Source organism: Oryctolagus cuniculus, chromosome 1 (assembly GCF_964237555.1).
Source record: "Oryctolagus cuniculus chromosome 1, mOryCun1.1, whole genome shotgun sequence".
Classification (NCBI taxonomy): Eukaryota; Metazoa; Chordata; class Mammalia; order Lagomorpha; family Leporidae; genus Oryctolagus; species Oryctolagus cuniculus.
In genome coordinates, this window is record NC_091432.1 from 4481163 (window position 1) to 4500811 (window position 19649).

The 19649-nt window shown below is 70.1% G+C and overlaps 3 protein-coding genes across 4 annotated transcripts; all 3 read left to right on the top strand.

Moving 5' to 3' along the window:
* Window positions 1–1378: 1378 nt before the first annotated feature.
* On the top strand, window positions 1379–5077 carry ACY3 (aminoacylase 3). Its single transcript, XM_051830831.2, has 6 exons — window positions 1379–2058; window positions 2714–2909; window positions 3109–3202; window positions 3368–3475; window positions 3550–3659; window positions 4412–5077. The coding sequence occupies exons 1-6, from the start codon at window positions 1823–1825 to the stop codon at window positions 4625–4627; spliced, it is 960 nt and encodes a 319-aa protein (XP_051686791.1). The 5' UTR covers window positions 1379–1822; the 3' UTR covers window positions 4628–5077.
* A 2871-nt stretch (window positions 5078–7948) lies between these two features.
* On the top strand, window positions 7949–14075 carry TBX10 (T-box transcription factor 10). The gene is made up of 8 exons (XM_070050846.1): window positions 7949–7955; window positions 9812–10073; window positions 11813–11914; window positions 12186–12357; window positions 12791–12946; window positions 13028–13095; window positions 13182–13276; window positions 13618–14075. The coding sequence occupies exons 1-8, from the start codon at window positions 7949–7951 to the stop codon at window positions 13905–13907; spliced, it is 1152 nt and encodes a 383-aa protein (XP_069906947.1). The 3' UTR covers window positions 13908–14075.
* A 1094-nt stretch (window positions 14076–15169) lies between these two features.
* Window positions 15170–17916, top strand: NUDT8 (nudix hydrolase 8). 2 transcript variants are annotated; one of them, XM_051830222.2, is made up of 4 exons: window positions 15186–15493; window positions 15923–16055; window positions 17467–17544; window positions 17637–17916. In XM_051830222.2, the coding sequence occupies exons 1-4, from the start codon at window positions 15300–15302 to the stop codon at window positions 17862–17864; spliced, it is 633 nt and encodes a 210-aa protein (XP_051686182.1). In that variant the 5' UTR covers window positions 15186–15299; the 3' UTR covers window positions 17865–17916. The 2 variants fall into 2 exon arrangements, with proteins under 2 accessions (XP_051686183.1, XP_051686182.1); XM_051830223.2 differs by lacking the exon at window positions 17467–17544 and having other exon boundaries at window positions 15170–15493.
* Window positions 17917–19649: the final 1733 nt, after the last annotated feature.

Sequence of the window (19649 nt, forward strand, 5' to 3'; positions counted from 1 at the left end):
CACGGGGTGACAGGGCCCACTCGGGAGCGTGCACGGTCAGGCAGGGGCTCCAAGGCCACAGCAGAGACCAGCGGGCTCCAGGCGTGGCTCCCAGGCCACACGGCCCCGCCGGGACCAGCAAATCCATGCAGGGCTGCCTGGGGCTCTGAGCCCTCTCTGGTCTGTCTCCCTGTGAAAGCTGACGCTTTTATTGAGAGAGAGAGAGAGAGAGAGAGAGAGAGAGAGAGAGAGAGAGAGGTATTTAGTTATATGAGAGAGAAAGGCTTCTATCTGCTGATGCACACATGGTCCCGACAGCCAGGGCTGGGCCAGGCAAAGCCGGGAGTCGAACTCCATCCACGACTCCCACGTGGACGCAGGGGCCGGGCGCTCGGGCCATCACCCGTTGCTTTCCCGGGCGCGTTAGCAGGGAGGTGGATTGGAAGCAGAGCAGCCGGCACTCGAACCCGGCACTCTGATACGGGATGCGGCTCTCCCACGCGTGGCTTAGCCCGCCGTGCCACGACGCCCACCCCACTCTCTCGCCCAGGGGCTGCCCGCACATGCGCTGTTTCCAGCGGCCCGCGGCCCTTGCTCCCCTCTGCTCACAGCTGTCCTGGGCTCCCAGGCAGGAGCGGAGACTCAGAGAGGGTGTGACGTCTCTTGGGGTCACACAGCCTGCCAGGGAGCACAGGTCCCAGCCTGGGGAGGCCCCCTGGGACCAGGGGTGTCCCCAGGCCCCACGACCCCCAGTGTAGGGGTGCGGGCCAGCAGCAGCTTCAAGGAGGGTTAGCCCAGAGGGGCCTGGCTGCCCTGTGGGGCCTTGGGGTCCCAGGACCTGGCCTCCGGGGGCACTAGGTGGCCAGGCTGACCGCCACGCCTCTGCCTGCCTCCCTGTCAGTGACCTCTGGACCGTGCTCCCCCCAGCAGAGAGCTGAGCCCATGCCAAGTGCAGGGGACTTTGCCTTGCCCCCCCACTGCGCGCAGAGGGGCACAGCGGGGGCAGGGCGGGTTGGAGGGGTTGCCGCCCGCCCCTCGTGCTCTGAGTGCCATTGACCACTCTGTTTCGGCCTCAGTTTCCACATCTGTACAATGGGTCCTGAGAGTCGTTTCTGGAAGTCATGCCAGCGCCTAGAACAAGGAGAACACAGCTGTGGCGGGACTCGTGGCCGTTTCATGGAGCCTCGCGAGCCGCAGAACCGGGGCCCTGGGACAGGCAGGGCCGGGAGGGGCCGGGGTGAGGCTCCTCACCTGGCCTGCCCCGACCGTGACTTCCAGGGCTTGGTCCCTCTGCCCGCAGGGAGCCTCCCCTGGGCCTGGGAGGCAGGGCAGCTGCCTGGACTCAGTGGGCCGTGCAGGACGGGGCGGAGCCGGGGTGCGACCTTTGGCTGTGGACCTCAGCCCCTGGCCTCTGCTGGCTTAGCACAAACACTTCCCGTCCCCAGAGCTCCGGGCCCACACACAGCGCTGACCTGGGTGGCCAGGCCCCGGGGAGCCCAGGCTCTCAGGCAGGGCAGGCAGGGGTGGCCTGGGCCCGGCTCCGGACAGCCACCTCCCGCTCTGATGCTGTCCGGTCCCCGGCTCCGAGACGGAGGCCTAGGGCTCTCCCTGTGAGCCCCTCCCTGGGGTCTCCCTCCCCACCGCGCCCCCACCCCGCTCTTCTCACCCCAGAGGGAGCAGGAAGCCCCCAGAGAAGGGAGAGGTCCCAGGCAGGGGCGCCAGTGACGACCTCCGCGGGGGCCGGGGGCTCTCACGGCTGACGGCCCCTCCAGCTGCACCACCCGGGGAGCTCACCGCCGGGCCCTGCGTGCGCCCACCCGCCAGGCAGCCACCCACGCACAGCATGTGCGCGCTGCCAGTGCCCCGGGAGCCCCTGCGCCGCGTGGCCGTGACCGGGGGCACCCACGGCAACGAGCTGTCCGGCGTCCACCTGGTGCGGCACTGGCTGCGGGCGCCGGGGGAGCTGCGGAGACCCAGCTTCGCCGCCACGCCCGTGCTGGCCAACCCGGCCGCCGCGGCCGCCTGCCGCCGCTACGTCGGCTGTGACCTCAACCGGGCTTTCACCAGCGGCTTCCTCAGGTGCGCGCCCTTGCCCCTGCCTTCGCTCTGGCTCTCCCACTTCCTGGGCCGCTGTTCCTCCCTCCTCCATTCCAGGCAGAAATCCAGACAGAGGCCACCTCCTCCAGGAAGCCCTCCAGACTGCAGGCTGGGCCGGGCTCCCCAGCCCCGGGGGTCCTCTCAGAGCAGGCCCACAGGCTGTGTTTACCTGTCTTGCACCCCCGTCTCCCCTTCCTGCCTTTCTTCAGTGGGCATCCACTGAGGCCAGGCTCCGGCCGGCTCAGGATGGGAATGGGCCTAGGACCGAGGGGTAAGCCTCAGTGTGCTAGGAACACAGAGGCCGATACGGCAGCCACAACCCCGGAGGCTGCATGCAGGGGCGTGGGCCACGGGCAGTCAGGGAAGGCTTCCTGGGGGAGGCAGTGTCTCAGCCAAGCCCCCAAAAGTGAGAAGTTAGCCAGGTGAGGAGAGGAGTGACCAGCGAGGGCCCAGCGGGTGACAAGGCCCTGCAGGTGGATAGGGCGGTGGACAGGACAGGTGGACAGGGCGGTGGACAGGGCCGGGACAAGGGCTGGGGCTTCGTGGGGAAACGCAGGAGGGCGGACCACCGTCGTGAGTGCCCCTGCGGACGGACTGAAGCTCTGGGGGCTGGCGTCCCCCGTCTCTATCCCCGTAGCGCGAAGGCCAGTCCAGACGACCCGTATGAGGTGACAAGGGCCCGGGAGCTGGACCAGCTCCTGGGGCCCAAAGCCTCGGGCGCGGCCTTCGACCTGGTCCTGGACCTGCACAACACCACAGCCAACGTGGGCACCTGCCTCATCGCCGAGACGGCCCACCAAGTCTTCGTCATGCACCTGTGCCGCCACCTGCAGGTGGCCCCGCCCCCGGTGGGGGAGGGGTGGGGGCAGTGGGGACAGAGTGGGGGGCTCTCTCGGGCTTCCTTCCCTGGGGTTAGCTCCAGTCCTGCACCCCAGGACCGAGGGAGACCGGGTGTTGGTGTAGGGTGTCCCGTGCTCCCCCCACCCCCACTGCCTCAGTTTCCCCTCCCTGACCCGCCTCTCCCGGCCGCAGCTGCAGACCCCAGAGCTGCCCTGCCGGGTCCTCCTGTACAAGCAGCCGGGGGAGGAGAGCTACCACGTGGGCTCTGTGGCCAAGAACTCGCTGGGTAGGCCACGCCCCTGGGAGAAGTGGGCGGGGCCTGACCGATTGGATGTGGCCACAAGGGCTGGGCTTCTTTGATAAGTGGGCGGGGCCACGAGGGCAGGGCGGGGCCTGGTCTTGGGGCCGCCCCCCTTGCTGCTCCTACCTCTCTCTGCCCCCGGCCCCCCAGGCCTGGAGCTGGGCCCGCAGCCTCAGGGCGTGCTGCGGGCCGACGTCTTCTCCCGCATGAGGGCCCTGGTGGCCTCCACTCTGGACTTCGTGGAGCTCTTCAACCAGGGTGAGGCCCCTGGGGGGCGTGCGGGAGCCGAGGCCCGCGAGCGCGCGTATCTCACCTCGCCCCACCCCACACAGGGGCCGCCTTCCCAGCCTTCGAGATGGAAGCGTACAGAAACCTGGGCGGCGTGGACTTCCCTCGCACGGCCGACGGGGACCTTGCGGGCACCGTGCACCCCCAGCTGCAGGTGTGTGGGCGGGCCTCTGGGGGGATCCAGGCGCCCACGCCCCGGCCCTGGCGCCCCGTGGTCCTCTCGACTCCAGGGCAGGCGCAGCAGCCTGGACAGCGAGCCCCGGGAGGGCGCCAACGCGGAACCCGCGAGCGCCCCCAACCCCGCGCCCCGGGCCTGCCCTTCCCGGGGTTCCGGGACTCGCCCTGCTGCTCCGGCCGGTGCCGCGCGGGGGCGCTGTGGAACAGGGCTCGGTGCGGTCCTGAGCCCGGCTCTCGGGTTGGGGTGCAGGGAGGGAGCCCCAGCAGTCGGGGCCAGCTGGCCTGGCCCCCTTGCAAGCGGTGAGCATAAGAGTCACTTTGGGTGCCCTACCCTACAACTGAGCGTTCACACAGTCTCCAGCGCTGTTGACCCCCTGACCTTGAGACTCAGAAACGGGGCGGGGGTGAGACGTGGGGACCCCGGTTTTGCAGACCAGGAGGTTGGGGAACAGAGGGGTTAACGTGACTTCCTGAGCGTCACACCCCCACCAAGGATTCGAACCCGTTTCTGAGTCCATAACCTTTAGGCTAGGTTTCCATAGCAACAGGTGTGTTTCCAGGGCGACTGGCAGCAGGGTGGGTCCTCACCAGGTACCCGGTCACAGGGGCGGGAGGGCCAGCCGGAGTGAGGGGTGCCTCTGGGCTGCCGCCAGCTGGGGCCGCTGTCCATTGGGGCGGGGCGGGGGCAGAGGTCAGCCCCCCAACCTTGGCCTCCGGCTCCCCCTCCAGGACCGAGACTTCGAGCCCCTGCAGCCCGGCGCCCCCATCTTCCAGCTGTTCAGCGGCGAGGACGTGTGCTATGAGGGGGAGTCCACTGTGTACCCCATATTCATTAACGAGGCCGCCTACTACGAGAAGGGCGTGGCCTTCATCCGGACGGAGAAGTTCACCTTCTCCGTGCCCGCCCTGCCCGCGCTGGCCCCCACCCCCACCCTGGTGCCCTAACCCATGCTGCTGACCAGGCTCTGCCCCCGGGGCCCCCCTACTCCCCCACCCAGGCCTCAATTTCCCATTCTGTAAAATGGAAGACGGGCCGGCGCCGCGGCTCACTAGGCTAATCCTCCGCCTAGCAGCGCCGGCACACCGGGTTCGAGTCCCAGTCGGGGCGCCGGATTCTTTCCCGGTTGCCCCTCTTCCAGGCCAGCTCTCTGCTGTGGCCTGGGAGTGCAGTGGAGGATGGCCCAGGTGCTTGGGTCCTGCACCCCATGGGAGACCAGGAAAAGCACCTGGCTCCTGGCTCCTGCCATCGGATCAGCGCAGTGCGCCGGCCGCAGCGCGCCGGCCGCGGCGGCCATTGGAGGGTGAACCAACGGCAAAGGAAGACCTTTCTCTCTGTCTCTCTCTCTCACTGTCCACTCTGCCTGTCCAAAAAAAAAAAAAAAAAAAAAAAAAAAAGGAAGACGCCCGGGGGACCCATGGTCTGTGTCTTTGGTCTGTTGTGCAGGGGAAGTGGGTGGAGGCGGGGAGGCTTGCCCACGGCATCTGGGGTGGGTCTGGTCAGCGCTGCCCTGGGCACACCCATCTGTGGGGGGGTGGGGGGGCACCCAGAGCTGGGAGAAGCAGCCAGAGAGGGAGAAGACAGAGAGGTCCCAGCCCAGAGGGGAGGTCCAGCCAGCTGCTGGACACAGCATGGCCCGAGGCTTGGTCTGGGGCCAGCAGAGCCCTGGCCACGTACTGGGACGCTTGGCCCTGCACGCACCTGCCCCCTGTGCCCCTCAGAGGGTGGGCGTTCTTCCATGCACACAGTGTCTGAAGCTTAGTTCCCGAGTGTCCTGTGGGCATCTGTATGTGGGTGCAGACACAGCGGGCTGTGGAGTTCTGGGTGTGGAATGAGCCTATGCCCGTGATGGCCCTGGGTGACAGGGCTGCGGGGAGGGATGCCAGCACGGCCTTCCACCTGCCGTGACACAGGGAGGAGGTGCCTCAGGCTGCGGCACAGGGACGCCCTGCCCCCTCCACCGCGTCCACCATCCCCAGAACCCCCGCTGTGGTGCCAGAGGGGGCAGGCAGGGTGCCCTGGATGGGGTCCCCCCACCCCGTCCTGGTGCAGGCACCCTCCAGGGCGGGCCGGCTGCGGCTCACTGCCCGCATCTGCCCGAGCCCGAGGAAGTGGTCTTGGCTGGACGGAGCCCAGGGCTCGGTTCCCTGGAAGCAGCACCGCTGGGCGGGCTCCAGGTGGGCTCCGGCTGTCCGGCCCAGCCCATCCGTCTCCCCGAGGCCACGGCTGCCGCGCGCATCCTGCTATTGAGCAGTGAGATGAGAAGGTGTGAAAGACGCAGGGGCGCCAGGGACCGGCTGACAGCAGGACGGATGAGGGGCAGGGGCCGCCAGGCGCCTCGGGCAGGACGGGCGGGGAGGGGCGTGCAGCGAGATGGGCGTGTGCGTGGCGAGTGTGTGTGCGTGTGTGTTCACTGGAGCTTGCGTGTGTGTGCGTGTGGGTTAGGGAGTCAGTGGACGCATGGGGGGGAGGGCAGTGCCTCCTATTACACTGGTCACACGCACGCACATGCATCAGGAGCCAACAGAACCCTGGGCATCTGGGTTCAGGGGGAGCCACTAAGCCTGGGATGGCCCCCCGCCCTCCCCATCCCCACCCACCCCTGCAGGTGCTGGGACCCTGCTAAGCCTGGGATGGCCCCCTGCCCTCCCCATTTCCCACCCACTCCTGCAGGTGCTGGGGCCCCGCTAAGCCCGGGATGCCCCCCGCCCTCCCCATCCCCCACGCACCCCTGCAGGGGCTGGGACCCCGTGTCTGGCACAGGGCACCCTCCTTGCCTGGCAGTGAACCACAGCTGAGGGCTGCCTCCCTTGACCCCACTGGGCACGGGCCTGCCAGGGGCTGGCCCTCCCCCCCTCCACGGCCCTGGGCCAGCCCACCCTCTCCGTGGGGTCCCACTGCACTGGGCTGTCGGGCGCAGGAACTGGGCCAGCAGGCACCCCTGGCTGCAGGGAGCAGAAGCCTGAACAGAGAGAAGCCCCCCGAGTCCTCCGCCCCCACATCCCCCTCTCAAAGACTGGGGCCTCGGGAGGACATGGCGGGTCCAGCTGACGCTGGGGACATGTGCACCCAGCCCACCCAGGCCTGGAGGCCAGGGTCCAGCCAAACGACCCTCTCCAGGCTACTTGGCAAGGATCCAGCGACCAAAGAGCAGGCTCAGCCAAGGAGCCGGCACAGCCGATGGGTGCTGGCCCCCGCCCCCCACCTTCCTGACCGCCGATGCCAGGACAGGCTGGAGGGCACAGACAGACCTGCGGGCACCGTGCACGCCCACCCCGGGGCTCTGAGCAGCCCAGCTCAGGGTGCCACACACGCCCTGCTGGGGACCATGTGGTCACTGCCCCCGGCTCAAGCGGGGAAGGCTCCCTGCTCCCCACACCGGGCCAGGCCGTCCCAGGCAGCAGAGTTTGTGCACTGGTCATTTAGGGAAACCGAGGCAGAGACCGTCAGGGGCCGGCCGGTGCCACCCAGCTCCGGAGGCTCCACGCCGACCGCGCCTGCTGCTACTGCCCCCTGTGTTCCCCGCCCGGACTTCCCCCGTGAAGCCAGCCCCGGGTCAGGGGTCCGGCCCCCCGGGCAGGGCACCGCCTCTGCCCCTCAGCCCTCCATCTGCTGCTGCTGCCATGTCCCCCGTCTCCCCGAGGCCCGCGGGCTCAGCCCCTCCAGCCAGCTGTGCTGGGCCCCCGTGGACACCCAGCCCATCTCCATGCCATCCCGCCCCGTGCAGGGGGGTGGGCATTGATCTGCAATGGCTGGGGGGCTCCTAACTGGCGGAGGGAGGGAGGGCTGGGAGAGGGAGAGGGAGGGGGAGGGGGGCTGGCCACGTCAGAACCTCCCCGCCCACCCTCACCCGCATAGCGCCGGCCCCTGGGTCTGACAAGCCCAGCCCGTGGCCCAGTCTCGGCTGCTGCTTGGAAAAGCCTGTACCGCCCAGAGCCAGGGCTCACCTTCGGACACCAGGACGGTCCCGCCCGGCGGCTGGGGACACCGTGTGTGCGTGTGTGTGTGCGTGTGTGCGCGTGTGTGTGTCTGATCATCACCAAGCAGCCCAGGACCGGCGCCCACCCTCCTGGCAGGTGGGACCCCCCCGGGACGGCTGAGCCCCCCCAGCTGAGAAGCTTCCTCAGGAACTGGACACCAGTGTGGTCATGGCAGGTACGGGCTCAGGAACTGGACATCAGTGTGGTCATGGCAGGTACGGGCTCAGGAACTGGACATCAGTGTGGTCATGGCAGGTACGGGCTCAGGAACTGGACATCAGTGTAGTCATGGCAGGTACGGGCTCAGGCTCCGGGCGGTGGGCTGGGGGGCAGGCGCCAGGCTGTGGTCTCAGCTCCGGTCAGGACAGGGCGGTCAGACAGGTGCGGACCCAGCTGGTCCTGGGAGCTGGGCCCACGGGACGCCTGTGAGCTGGGGTCTGCCCCCTGGCGTGTGGGGTGGGGGCTGGGCAGGAAGTCTCTGCCTCCCCTTCCAGATCCAACACTCGGGCCGCTGGGGGAGTCCAGGGGTGCTAGCTTCGGGTGAGGCTGGGCAGAGGCCAGGCCTCTGTGCTGAGGGACACCCCTCCTGGTGTGACCAGGACACAAAGGCCCCCGGCCGAGTGCAGCCACAAGCCCTCCCCTGGACACCCATCGCCCCAGAGCTGGGGGCTGGCCTGGGCCACCTGGAGGAGGTACCTGCCCGGCGGGCTGGCCAAGTTCCTGGCCGATGGCATCCTTCTCGCCCCAGGGTCCCCAGACCTGATGCGGCCCATCCCCCTGCGCCAGACCCCACCCCTGGATCCCACACATGGGTGCCCGGTGCCGTGGAGGACATGGGTGCTGGCCCTGGGCCCCACCCTCTCACCAGGCACTCCCTGGGGGCCAGCTCTGGCCGGGCTCCGCCCACCTGCTCCGCCCCGAGCTGCCCGGCTGGGTGCTGCTGGGAACGCGAGCCTTGTGCCCTGAGCGCCGGCCACTGCAGCCCCCGGCGCACGGTCCTCGGCCTCTTCGGGGCTGTGACTCATGAACAGCTCCGGTTTCAGGAATTTTTTTTTTTTTTTTTTTTTTTGACCATTAGGACATTTTCGTTGGGCTGAGATACATGCACTAAAACTGAGCCCTGAGCTCTCAGGGCTGTGCCGCCGCACCGCGGCCCCCTCCAGTGCTGTCCCCATCGAACACCGCCCTGCACCCCCCACTGCTCGGTTCCCCGACTCTGACGTCTCGGGCAACCGGAGGGAGCCCAGGGCCCTCCCTGTTGGAGTGTGGGTCAGTGTTCCCGATCTTTCCACGGGAGAACGTCCCACGGCGCGAGTGCACCGCGAGGCTCCTCCACACAGCCCCGCCGCGCCCCTGGGTGCTCCACCTTCTGGCCGCTGTGGGCGCCGTGGCCATGAACGTGGGCACCCGCCTGCTTTTCAGATGTGGGGGTGCTGGGTCAGATCAAGACAGGGCCTCCGAGAACTGGGGAAGACGCTAGAAGGGGCTGGCGGCAGGAGCCGGGCAGTTTCTAGGCCGGGGAGGACGGTCTGGGGGAGCAGGGGCGCGGCTTTCCTTGGGCCCACCAGCACAGGGCAGGGGCTGCAGGGAGCTTGGGGAGGCCCCACACACACGCCGCGGCCGCCCCGGGCATCCTCGGTGTCCCCAATAAGGGTCCCACATGTGTTCTTCCTGCTGGGCCTGCGGCAGGCAGGTGCGCTGTGGTGTAGCGGGTGAAGCACTCCATACAAGCACTGGTTCAAGTCCCGGCTGCTCCACTTCCACAGCAGTGGAGGATGGCCCAAGTGCTCGGGCCCTGCACCCGCGTGGGAGACCAGGAGGAAGCCCCTGGCCTTGGCCTTGGCCTGGCCCAGCCCCGGCCACTGTGGCCATTTGGGGAGTGAACCAGCAGATGGAAGACCTCCCTCTCTCTCTGTGACTCTGACTTCCAAATAAATAAATAAGTAAAAAGGACCCCTGTGACAGACGTGGAATTGAGGCTGTAGGAAGTGGAGAGATTTTCCAAGGCCACACAGCCACAGAGCAGCTCAAAAGTCCCCCCGGGGAGCGTCTCCACCATTGAGCTGGCTGACGGGAACACAGGCCTGGTCACACGGAAGGCTTCCTGGAGGAAGAGGCACACAGGGCCCCACTTCTGTCCTCTCTCCCCAGCCTTCCTGCCTGCCGGCCTCAGTGCCCTTGCACCCTCGGAGACCCACGCCCTGCCCATGAGCGGCTGGGAGCCCCAGCTGGGGACGCCATGCCCCCCAGGCCCTTGTAGCAGCTCCCTGGGCACGCAGGCCAGGGCTGAGCCCCCCGGGCAGGGCCCCAAGAACCCGCATGTGTCCGGTGTGACGGTCCAGCTGGAGATGAAGCCGCTGTGGGAAGAGTTCCACCGGCTGGGCACGGAGATGATCGTCACCAAGGCAGGCAGGTGTGAGGCTGGGCCAGGGCAGGGGCGGGGCTGGGCCTGGGCAGGGGAGGGGCTGGGCCAGGGCAGGGGCGGGGCTGGATCAGGGGAGGGGCTGGGCCAGGGCAGGGGTGGGACTGGACCAGGGCAGGGGCGGGGCTGAGCCTGGGCAGGGGAGAGGCTGGGCCAGGGCAGGGGCGGGGCTGGACCAGGGTAAGGGCAGGGCTGGGGCTGGACCAGAGCAGGGGTGGGGCTGGGCCAGGGCAGGGGCGTGGCTGGACCAGGGCAGGGGAGGGGCTGGGCCTGGGCAGGGGTGGGGCTGGATCAGGGCTGGGGTGGGGCTGGAGCAGGACAGGGCAGGGGTGGGGCTAAGTCTTGTTGCGCCTGGGCAGGGGTGGGGCTGGGCCTGGGCAGGGGAGGGGCTGGGCCAGGGCAGGGGCGGGGCTGGATCAGGGCAGTGGTGGGGCTGGATCAGGGCAGTGGTGGGGCTGGAGCAGGACAGGGCAGGGGTGGGGCTAAGTCTTGTTGCACCTGGGCAGGGGTGGGGCTGGGCCTGGGCAGGGGTGGGGCTGGATCAGGGCAGGGGTGGGGCTGAGCCGGGGCTGGGGTGTGGTGGACCAGGGCAGATGTGAAGTTGGGCCAGGGCAGGGGTGGGGCTGGACCAGGGCAGGGGAGGGGCTGGGCCTGGGCAGGGGTGGGGCTGAGCCAGGGCTGGGGTGTGGTGGACCAGGGCAGATGCGGAGTTGGGCCAGGGCAGGGGCGGGGGTGGAGCAGGGCAGGGGTGGAGCAGGGCAGGGCAGGGCCTTGTTGGGCCTGGGCGGGGCCTGGTTGGGCCTGGGCGGGGCAGGGGCGGGGCTGGACCAGGGCAGGGGTGGGGCTGGGCCTGGGCAGGGGTGGGGCTGGATCAGGGCAGGGGTGGGGCTGGGTCTGGGCAGGGGTGGGGCTGGATCAGGGCAGTGGTGGGGCTGGAGCAGGACAGGGCAGGGGTGGGGCTAAGTCTTGTTGCGCCGGGCAGGGGTGGGGCTGGGCCTGGGCAGGGGCGGGGCTGTTCCAGGGCAGGGGTGGGGCTGGAGCAGGACAGGGCAGGGGGGGGCTGAGTCTTGTTGCACCTGGGCAGGGGTGGGGCTGGGCCAGGGCAGGGGTGTGGCTGGATCAGGGCAGGGGTGGGGCTGAGCCGGGGCTGGGGTGTGGTGGACCAGGGCAGATGTGAAGTTGGGCCAGGGCAGGGGCAGGGGCTGGGCCTGGTTGGGCCTGGGTGGGGCAGGGGCAGGGCCTGGGCGGGGCAGGGGTGGGGCCTGGTTGGGCCTGGGCGGGGCAGGGGCGTGGCCTGGTTGGGCAGGGCGGGGCCTGGGCGGGGCAGGGGCGGGGCCTGGTTGGGGCAGGGTGGGGCCTTGTTGGGCCTGGGCGGGGCAGAGGGGGGCCTTGTTGGGCCTGGGTGGGGCAGGGGCGGGGCCTGGTTGGGCCTGGGCGGGGCAGGGGCGGGGCCTGGTTGGGCCTAGGTGGGGCAGGGCGGGGCCTGGTTGGGGCAGGGGCCGGGCCTGGGTGGGGCAGGGTGGGGCCTTGTTGGGCCTGGGCGGGGCAGAGGGGGGCCTTGTTGGGCCTGGGCGGGGCAGAGGTGGGGCCTGGGCGGGGCCTTGTTGGGCCTGGGCGGGGCAGGGGCGTGGCCTGGTTGGGCCTGGGCGGGGCGGGGCGGGGCCTGGTTGTGGCAGGGGAGGGGCCTGGTTGGGCCACGCCCAGGCTGCTGAGCGCCCCCCCCCCCGCAGGAGGATGTTCCCCACCTTCCAGGTGAAGATCCGGGGCATGGACGCACTGGCCGACTACGCCCTGCTCATGGACTTCCTCCCGCTGGACAACAAGAGATACAGGTCTGGGGGTGCGGACCAGGAATTAGACCCTCGGGCAAGGCGGGGCCTGGCTGGGCACCAGCAGGAGGGCACCCAGCTCAGGCCAGCCAACAGCCTGATGGGCGACGGGCTAGCCCAGAGCAGCAAGGGTTACCCCAATGCCTGTCAGTCAAAGTCTGCCAGTGAGGTCCGGTTCCCGTCTGCAAGCTGCCCAGCCGGCAGAGTAGGCAGTGGGGGGTCAGTGACCAGCTCCAGGTGGGGGTGGGCACTCGCCTCCTCACTCCCCTCCCAGGTACGCCTTCCACAGCTCAGCCTGGCTGGTGGCGGGCAAGGCGGACCCGGCCACCCCGGGCCGCGTGCACTTCCACCCAGACTCCCCGGCCAAGGGCGCCCAGTGGATGCGCCAGATCGTGTCCTTCGACAAGCTCAAGCTCACCAACAACCTGCTGGACGACAACGGCCACGTGAGGCCGGGGCCCGGGGCAGCGGCTGGCCAGGGCGCGGGGTTGGACGGCAGAGAGGGCCGTCCAGGCGGGCGGGAAGCGGTTGCCGGTGGGGTGGGGGTGTGTGCCAGTGATGCTGTGGTCCCAAGGACGGGGAGCAGAGGGTGTGGCGTGGCTTATGTGGGCAAGCGCCCACGCTCCGAGGCCACGCCCCTGGCCAGGCTGGAGAGCAGCGGGGAGGGGCTGAGGGCGGGGACAGCGGCCGTGGAGGGGCCCGGCTTGTCCCCTGTGTGGGGGCGGCCGCGGCGGGGTCTGCGGGCGGCAGGGGCTGCTGGGTGGAGGACGGGCGGGAGGAGCAGGGGCGGGCAGGCAGAGCAGCCCGGGGGGACCACACGGGCGCCCCTGCCCCGCCCAGGAGGGGGCTCAGAGGCGGCTGCGGCTCCCCACCCCGCAGATCATTCTCAACTCCATGCACCGCTACCAGCCGCGTTTCCACGTGGTGTTCGTGGACCGGCGCAGGGACAGCGCGCGCTACGCCCAGGAGAACTTCAAGTCCTTCGTGTTCACGGAGACGCAGTTCACGGCCGTGACGGCCTACCAGAACCACCGGGTGGGTGGGCCGGGGCCGTTCCTCGGGTGCAGACCCAGGCCCGGGGCGGAGGGGCGGCCCCTGACGGCTGCGCCCCCGCAGATCACCCAGCTGAAGATCGCCAGCAACCCTTTCGCCAAGGGCTTCAGAGACAGCGACGCCGACGCCTGGTACTGTCCGGCCCCACCCCGGGCATCTCCTGAGGCCTGCACTCCTGACCGTGACCCTCGACCGCCTCACCTTGTCCCACCCACAGGCCCGTGGCCCCCCGGCCCCTGCTCAGTGTCCCGGGCCCGAGCCGCGGCAGCCTCAGGCCCAGCCTGCTGAGGGACCCTGCGCAGCGGGAGAAGGGTGAGTCCCGGGCTGACCAGGACCTGCGGGGGGGGGGGGGGGCCCTGTCCGCTTCCCGCTCTCCCCCCAGGAAGGAGCTGCAGCCCACTCAGCAACCCCGCTGGGCATCAAGGTGCCGAGGGCAGAAGTGGGGGTGCCAGGTGGGCTGCCTGGAGGAGATGGCCCTAGAGCCGGGTCTGGGAGGGCCGGGAAAGGTTGGGACGGGGGTGGGCTGTGGGGGGAGGCTGAATGGTGGACAGCTTGGGGTTGGGGAGCAGTGGAGGGGCCAGGGCAGCGCAGGGCCGGATGAGGGCTGAGGGTGTCAGGGGCGTGGGGCCCACTCAGACCAGCTTCTCCTCCAGGCCCCAACAAAGACTCAGCCTCCGCCTTTGGGACCTCAGCCCGGCTCCACCCGCAGCTGCTGCCCTCCCCTGAGGCCCCGCTGGCCCCGGCCACCCACAGGCCTCTCGCCTACCAGGAACTGTACCCCGGAGCCCCAGGCCGACTCAAGATCTCGGGAGCCCGCCCAGCGCCGTACCCCCTCCCCAGCATCCCGGCCGACAGGGCTGGGGGAGGCCTGCCCCTCCCAGCGGGGCTGGGGCTCCTGTCCCCCACCGCCCTGTGCCTGGGGCCCGGCCAGGGCGCCCAGTGATGCGCACCCCCTGGAAGTCCTCCCGCCCACCTCCCCGCGGGCTGCTCCTCTCCCAAGGACAGCGGGCAGGGAGAGCCCAGCGACCGAGCCGAAGCCGTGCGGGCTCCCGCCTCGGGGCGACTCCCCTTCCCAGCTTCTGCCCCCAGCATTAAACCATTTGGCACGGTGGTCGCGGACTTCTCATCTCGGGGGTCCATGGGGGAGGCCGCAGGAATTCCCAGGCCCACCCCGTCACGGTGAGGTGGGGGCGCCGCCCGCCTGCGAGTAGAGGTGGGGGCACCGCCTGCAGGCAGAGGTGGGGCACCGCCTGCGGTTAGAGGTGGGGGCGCTGCCCGCCTGGGAGTAGAGGTGGGGGCACCGCCTGCGGGCAGAGGTGGGGGCGCCGCCCGCCTGCGAGTAGAGGTGGGGGCACCGCCTGCAGGCAGAGGTGGGGGCGCCGCCCGCCTGCGGGTAGAGGTGGGGGCGCCGCCTGCCTGCGGGTAGAGGTGGGGGCGCCGCCCGCCTGCGGGTAGAGGTGGGGGCGCCGCCCGCCTGCGGGTAGAGGTGGGGGCGCCGCCCGCCTGCGAGTAGAGGTGGGGGCGCCGCCCGCCTGCGAGTAGAGGTGGGGGCGCTGCACCCCTGCAGGCCGCCTTAACCCCGCCCCCTGCTCCCTGTGCCCGGGCGGCGCCGCCTGTCCCTGGGGTGCAGACCCAAGGCGGGCCGGACACAGGGCCGGAGCCCGGCAATGGCCGCAGAGTGGTAGGGACACTCCGCGCGGCGGGCGAGGGCCTGGGACCGGGCGAGAGGGGCCCGCGGAGGCCACGCCAGGCCCCCACGGCCCCCGCGGCATCCGGACTCTGTACATCCGGGGCCCCTGCGAGACCCGCGGCCGAGGGGACCCCCGCCTCCCGCAGCCCGTGGAGGAGGACAGCCGGGTCCCGCCGCCAGCCCGCCCGTTCCTCTCACGGGCCACGCCCCGCCCGTCCTGCCGGAAGCCCCGCCCGCGTGACCACACCCCTTCCGGTTGGCCCCTGGCTCCGGGCAAGGACCCCGACACGCCCCGCCCCCGACCGCCGAACGGCCCGCCCCTCCTCCCTCCTGCCGGGAGCCCCGCCCCGTTCCGCCAAAGGCCCCGCCCCCGATCGCCGCCAGCGGCTCCACCCTCCTCCCTGGGAAGCCCCGCCCATCCAGCCAGAGGCTCCGCCCCGACAGCCCCGCCCTCGATCTTCTCCAACGGCCCGCTCCTCCGCCCTGGGAGCCCCGCCCAGTTCCGCCAGAGGCCCCGCCCCGGCCCCGCCCCCGGCCCCTCCAGTTGCAGGCGGGACCCGGGGAGGACCCGGGAAGGATTGCGCGGTCCCGCCCCTGCCCTCGCGCGGCCCCGCGCCCTCTGTGTCCCCGGCGCGCCGGCTCGACATGCTGCCCGACTGCCTGTCCGCCGAGGGCGAGCGGCGATGCCGGCAGCTGCTGGCCGGGGCCACGGCCCGGCTCCGCGCGCGGCCCGCGGCGGCCGCGGTGCTCGTGCCTCTGTGCTCCGTGGGCGGGGTCCCGGCGCTGCTCTACACGCTGCGGTCCAGCCGCCTGGCCGGGAGGCACAAGGGCGACGTCAGGTACCCCGGCCGGGCCCCCTTCCCTCTGCGGGGCGCTCGGCCCCCGGGTCCCCGGGTGTGCCTCCGTCCCGACCCCGGCCCAACCCTCGGCCCGCGGGCTGCTCACCCGGCTGCCGGGGCTGGACCGCGCCCCCTGCCGGCCGGGCGCGGAGAACCCGCCTGGACCCCCGCCCCGGCGGGACCTGAGGACCCCCGGCGGTCCACGCGGGCGCGGAGCTCCGTGCTCCCGCTGCCCGACCCTCCCGCCCCGGCTGGCGCCGCCCAGGGCCTCTCCCTCGCCCCGCTGGCCCGCGGGCGCGTGGCCCGCCTGCTGCTGACCGAGGGCAGGGGCAGCTGATGCTTGGCCGGTCCCGGGCCGCGGGTCACTGCCGACCCCGCAGCCCTGCACGGCCCGAGAGCCCAAGGACCAGGCGCCCTGTGCCCGTTCAGTTTCCCAGGCGGCAAGTGCGACCCCGCGGATCAGGACGTGGTGCACACGGCACTGCGCGAGACCCGGGAGGAGCTGGGGCTGGCCGTGCCTGCTGAGCGCGTGTGGGGCGTCCTGCGGCCCGTGTGGGACCGGGTGAGTGTGGGCCCAGGTGAGCCATCAGGCCGGGGCAGCCCAACACCATCCTCATCCCATGCCTGGCCTGGAGTGGGAGACAGGACCCCAGGGAGGAGGGGGCCAGGGCCCCAGGGAGGAGGGGGCCATGACCCCAAGGGAGGAGGGGGCCAGGGCCCCAAGGGAGGAGGGGCCAGGGTCCCAGGGAGGAGGGGGCCAGGGCCCCAAGGGAGGAGGGGCCAGGGTCCCAGGGACCAGTGGGAGCCAGGACCTTAGGGACCAGTGGGAACCAGGACCACAAGGGAGGAGGGGGCCAGGGCCCCAGGGAGGAGGGGAGCCAGGGCCCCAGGGAGGAGGAGGCCAGGACCACAAGGGAGGAGGGGGCCAGGGCCCCAGGGAGGAGGAGGCCAGGACCACAAGGGAGGAGGGGAGCCAGGACCACAAGGGAGGAGGGGAGCCAGGGCCCCAGGGAGGAGGGAGTCAGGGCCCCAGGGAGGAGGGAGTCAGGGCCCAGGGAGGAGGGGGCCAGGGCCCCAGGGAGGAGGGAGTCAGGGCCCCAGGGAGGAGGGAGCCAGGACCTCAGGGACCAGTGGGAGCCAGGACCCCAAGGGAGGAGGGGAGCCAGGGCCCCAGGGAGGAGGGAGCCAGGGCCCCAGGGAGGAGGGAGCCAGGGCCCCAGGGAGGAGGGAGTCAGGGCCCCAGGGAGGAGGGAGTCAGGGCCCCAGGGAGGAGGGGGCCAGGGCCCCAGGGAGGAGGGAGTCAGGGCCCCAGGGAGGAGGGAGCCAGGACCTCAGGGAGGAGGGAGCCAGGACCCCAGGGAGGAGGGAGCCAGGGCCCCAGGGAGGAGGGAGTCAGGGCCCCAGGGAGGAGGGAGTCAGGGCCCCAGGGAGGAGGGGGCCAGGGCCCCAGGGAGGAGGGAGTCAGGGCCCCAGGGAGGAGGGAGCCAGGACCTCAGGGACCAGTGGGAGCCAGGACCCCAAGGGAGGAGGAGGCCAGGGCCCCAGGGAGGAGGAGGCCAGGGCCCCAGGGAGGAGGGGAGCCAGGACCCCAGGGAGGAGGGGGCCAGGACCCCAAGGGAGGAGGGGGCCAGGACCCCAAGGGAGGAGGGGGCCGGGGCCCCAGGGAGGAGGGGGCGGCTGCTGGCTCCTGTGGGCACCCGGCTGGCGGGAGAGGGAGCTGTGGAGCCGAGGGGGCGGGGAGCCAGCTGTGCTGTGCTTGGGGAGGAGGGTTGGGGGCACACTGGCAGGTTGGGGGGGGGCTGAGTGCAGGGACCAGTGCTGCAGGTTCAGAGGTGTCCGTACATTTAGGGGTGAGGCCAAGTGTGGATCTGGCTGAGACCACTGAACCCCTCTGGTGGTGAGGCGGGTCCTCCTGTCAGACCCCCAGGCCACGCCTCCCATGACCGCCCGCCACCCCTCCCCATCCCCCCCAGCATAAGGCCACGGTGGTGCCAGTGCTGGCCGGCGTGGGCCCGCTGGATCTGCACAGCCTCCAGCCCAACCCCGAGGAGGTGAGTGGGGGCTGCTGAGGGCCAGGCAGTACCAGTGAGGGGCTGCAGCGGCCGGTTCCCCCGCCCACCTCCCCCCGGCCTCCTGCCCACAGGTGGACGAGGTCTTCACGTTGCCCCTGGCTCACCTGCTGGAGACCCAGAACCAGGGCTACACCCACTTCTGCAAGGGCGGCCACTTCCGTTACACCCTGCCTGTCTTCCTGAACGGACCACACCGAGTCTGGGGCCTCACAGCCATCATCACCGAGTTCACCCTGCAGCTGCTGGCACCCGGCACCTACCAGCCCCGCCTGGCCGGCACCAGGCTGTCCGGCGGCTGAGCGCCCGGCCCTCCGCGGCTACACGCCAGGACTGAATAAAGAGCCTTTGGCAGCTCGGCCTCCTGCACCTTCCTGGGCCTGGCCTTGGGCAGACGCCCAGCCCTGCTGCTCCCCACGGCAGCGGGCACCTCCTGTCTTCCGGGAAGCCTTTCTCTCCAGGCCTTGCCCGAGGTCACTCCGGGCTGGGGTCTGAACCTGAGCTGGCCCCAGCCCTCCTCTGTGCCTGGGCCCCTCCACGGTGTGCCCTGCCCCCCAGTGCTGGGGGTGCCCGGTCCGGGGCCACCCAGATCCCAGGGAAGTGATGGCACGTCCATCATCCTAGGTGACCGTGGCGTCACAGCTCAGTTATGGCTTCCAGCTTCTGGGAGAGTCGAGGGGATGGGCGGCCTGAGCTCGGCATGGCGAATGAGCCAGCGGATGCAAGATTCTCTCTCTCTCTCTCTCTCTAACTCCGCCTTTCAAATAAACAAGTAAATCTAAACCAAAACAAGAAAGGAAAGGAAAGCCCAGCAGGAGCTAAGACGTCTCTCCCTCTCTTGCTGTGCCTGCCGCCCGCTGGCCCCACTCCCAGCAGCCTCTTGTCCAGAGGTGGGGGAGGCGAGGAGAGGACGGCCCAGCGCCAGCATCCCAACAGTGAACAGCTTCTCTCTCCCTGCTCGTCTAACCCAGGATGCGGCTCCCTGAACCAGTGCAGGCTTGCTGGGTTTCCAGGGTACTGGGTGGTGATGCGGCGCTGGGGATTGGCTGGACCCCCTGGGCTGGGTGGGGGAGCAGTGGCCCCAAGAACATTTGGGGTTCAATTGTTCAGTATACAAAAACCAATGCAGACTGGGCGAAACACTTCAACAGCAGACAGGAATGGTAGGAACACGGAGAAAACGGGAGAAGCTCTGGGCAATGATTCCTTGGGACCCCAAATGCCGAGGCAACAAATGCAAACAGCAGGACTGTGTCACACCGGAAAGCCTCTGTGTGGCCCAGGAAGCCATCCCCAGGGTGAGGAGACAGCACACGTGTCGGGAGAACATGCCCGCACACACCCACATGATCAGGGTTAAGACCCAGGGCGTACGAAGAACTCGAGATCCCGGAAAGGGAGGTACCCAAGTTTAGACATGGGCGAGGGACCTGAACAGGCATTTCTCAAAAGAAGACAGCAGCAGCGAACAGGTGTGTGGGAAAATGTTCAGCATCCCCAAACCGCAGAGAAATGCAGACAAAGCACAGAGGGCGGGGCCGTCTCCTCCGCATCGGGCAGGGTGAGAGGAGACGTCCCTGGCCTGCTCTCCGTGAGAAGCCAGGTCAGTGCCACCCTTGTAGAAGACACCGGGGAGGCTGCCCAACAATCTAGGGCTAGAAGTGCCGTGGACCCAGCAGTCCTACTTCTGGGTTTGCACCCAGAGGAACTGAAGACTGTGTGTGGAAGAGCTGTCCACTCCCGCGTACATTTCAGTGTTACAGTAGCTGAGAAAGGAGAGAAGGCGGAGCATCCCAGCTGGGGTAAGGAAGATGCCACACACACACCCAGAAATACTGTTCCACCTTACAGCAGGACACTGCCAACAACAGGGGTGACACTGGAGGACGTTTTGCTCAGTGAAATGGGCGAACCCCACATGGTCCCACTCATACATGGGCACTTCTGGAAGCTGAGGGGGTTGCGGCAGTGACCGGGGCCCGGCACTGGGGCACATGGGTTAAGCCACCACTGGAGAGGCTGCAACCCCTTGCCAGAGTGCATGTTGAAGTCCTGGGAAGGCAGGGGATGGTGGCTCGAGTACCACG

What these genes read in the sequence shown, in the direction of transcription:
- TBX10 (XM_070050846.1), top strand. An exon ending in TGCTGGACGACAACGGCCAC is followed by an intron (nt 12,358 to 12,790) that starts GTGAGGCCGGGG and finishes CCCACCCCGCAG; the next exon opens with ATCATTCTCAACTCCATGCA. An exon ending in CCCTGCGCAGCGGGAGAAGG is followed by an intron (nt 13,277 to 13,617) that starts GTGAGTCCCGGG and finishes CTTCTCCTCCAG; the next exon opens with GCCCCAACAAAGACTCAGCC.
- NUDT8 (XM_051830222.2), top strand. Translation starts at nt 15,300, where the DNA reads ATGCTGCCCGACTGCCTGTCCGCCGAGGGCGAGCGGCGATGCCGGCAG. An exon ending in TGCGGCCCGTGTGGGACCGG is followed by an intron (nt 16,056 to 17,466) that starts GTGAGTGTGGGC and finishes CATCCCCCCCAG; the next exon opens with CATAAGGCCACGGTGGTGCC. An exon ending in TCCAGCCCAACCCCGAGGAG is followed by an intron (nt 17,545 to 17,636) that starts GTGAGTGGGGGC and finishes TCCTGCCCACAG; the next exon opens with GTGGACGAGGTCTTCACGTT.
- ACY3 (XM_051830831.2), top strand. Translation starts at nt 1,823, where the DNA reads ATGTGCGCGCTGCCAGTGCCCCGGGAGCCCCTGCGCCGCGTGGCCGTG. An exon ending in TGTGGCCAAGAACTCGCTGG is followed by an intron (nt 3,203 to 3,367) that starts GTAGGCCACGCC and finishes CCGGCCCCCCAG; the next exon opens with GCCTGGAGCTGGGCCCGCAG. An exon ending in CGTGGAGCTCTTCAACCAGG is followed by an intron (nt 3,476 to 3,549) that starts GTGAGGCCCCTG and finishes CACCCCACACAG; the next exon opens with GGGCCGCCTTCCCAGCCTTC.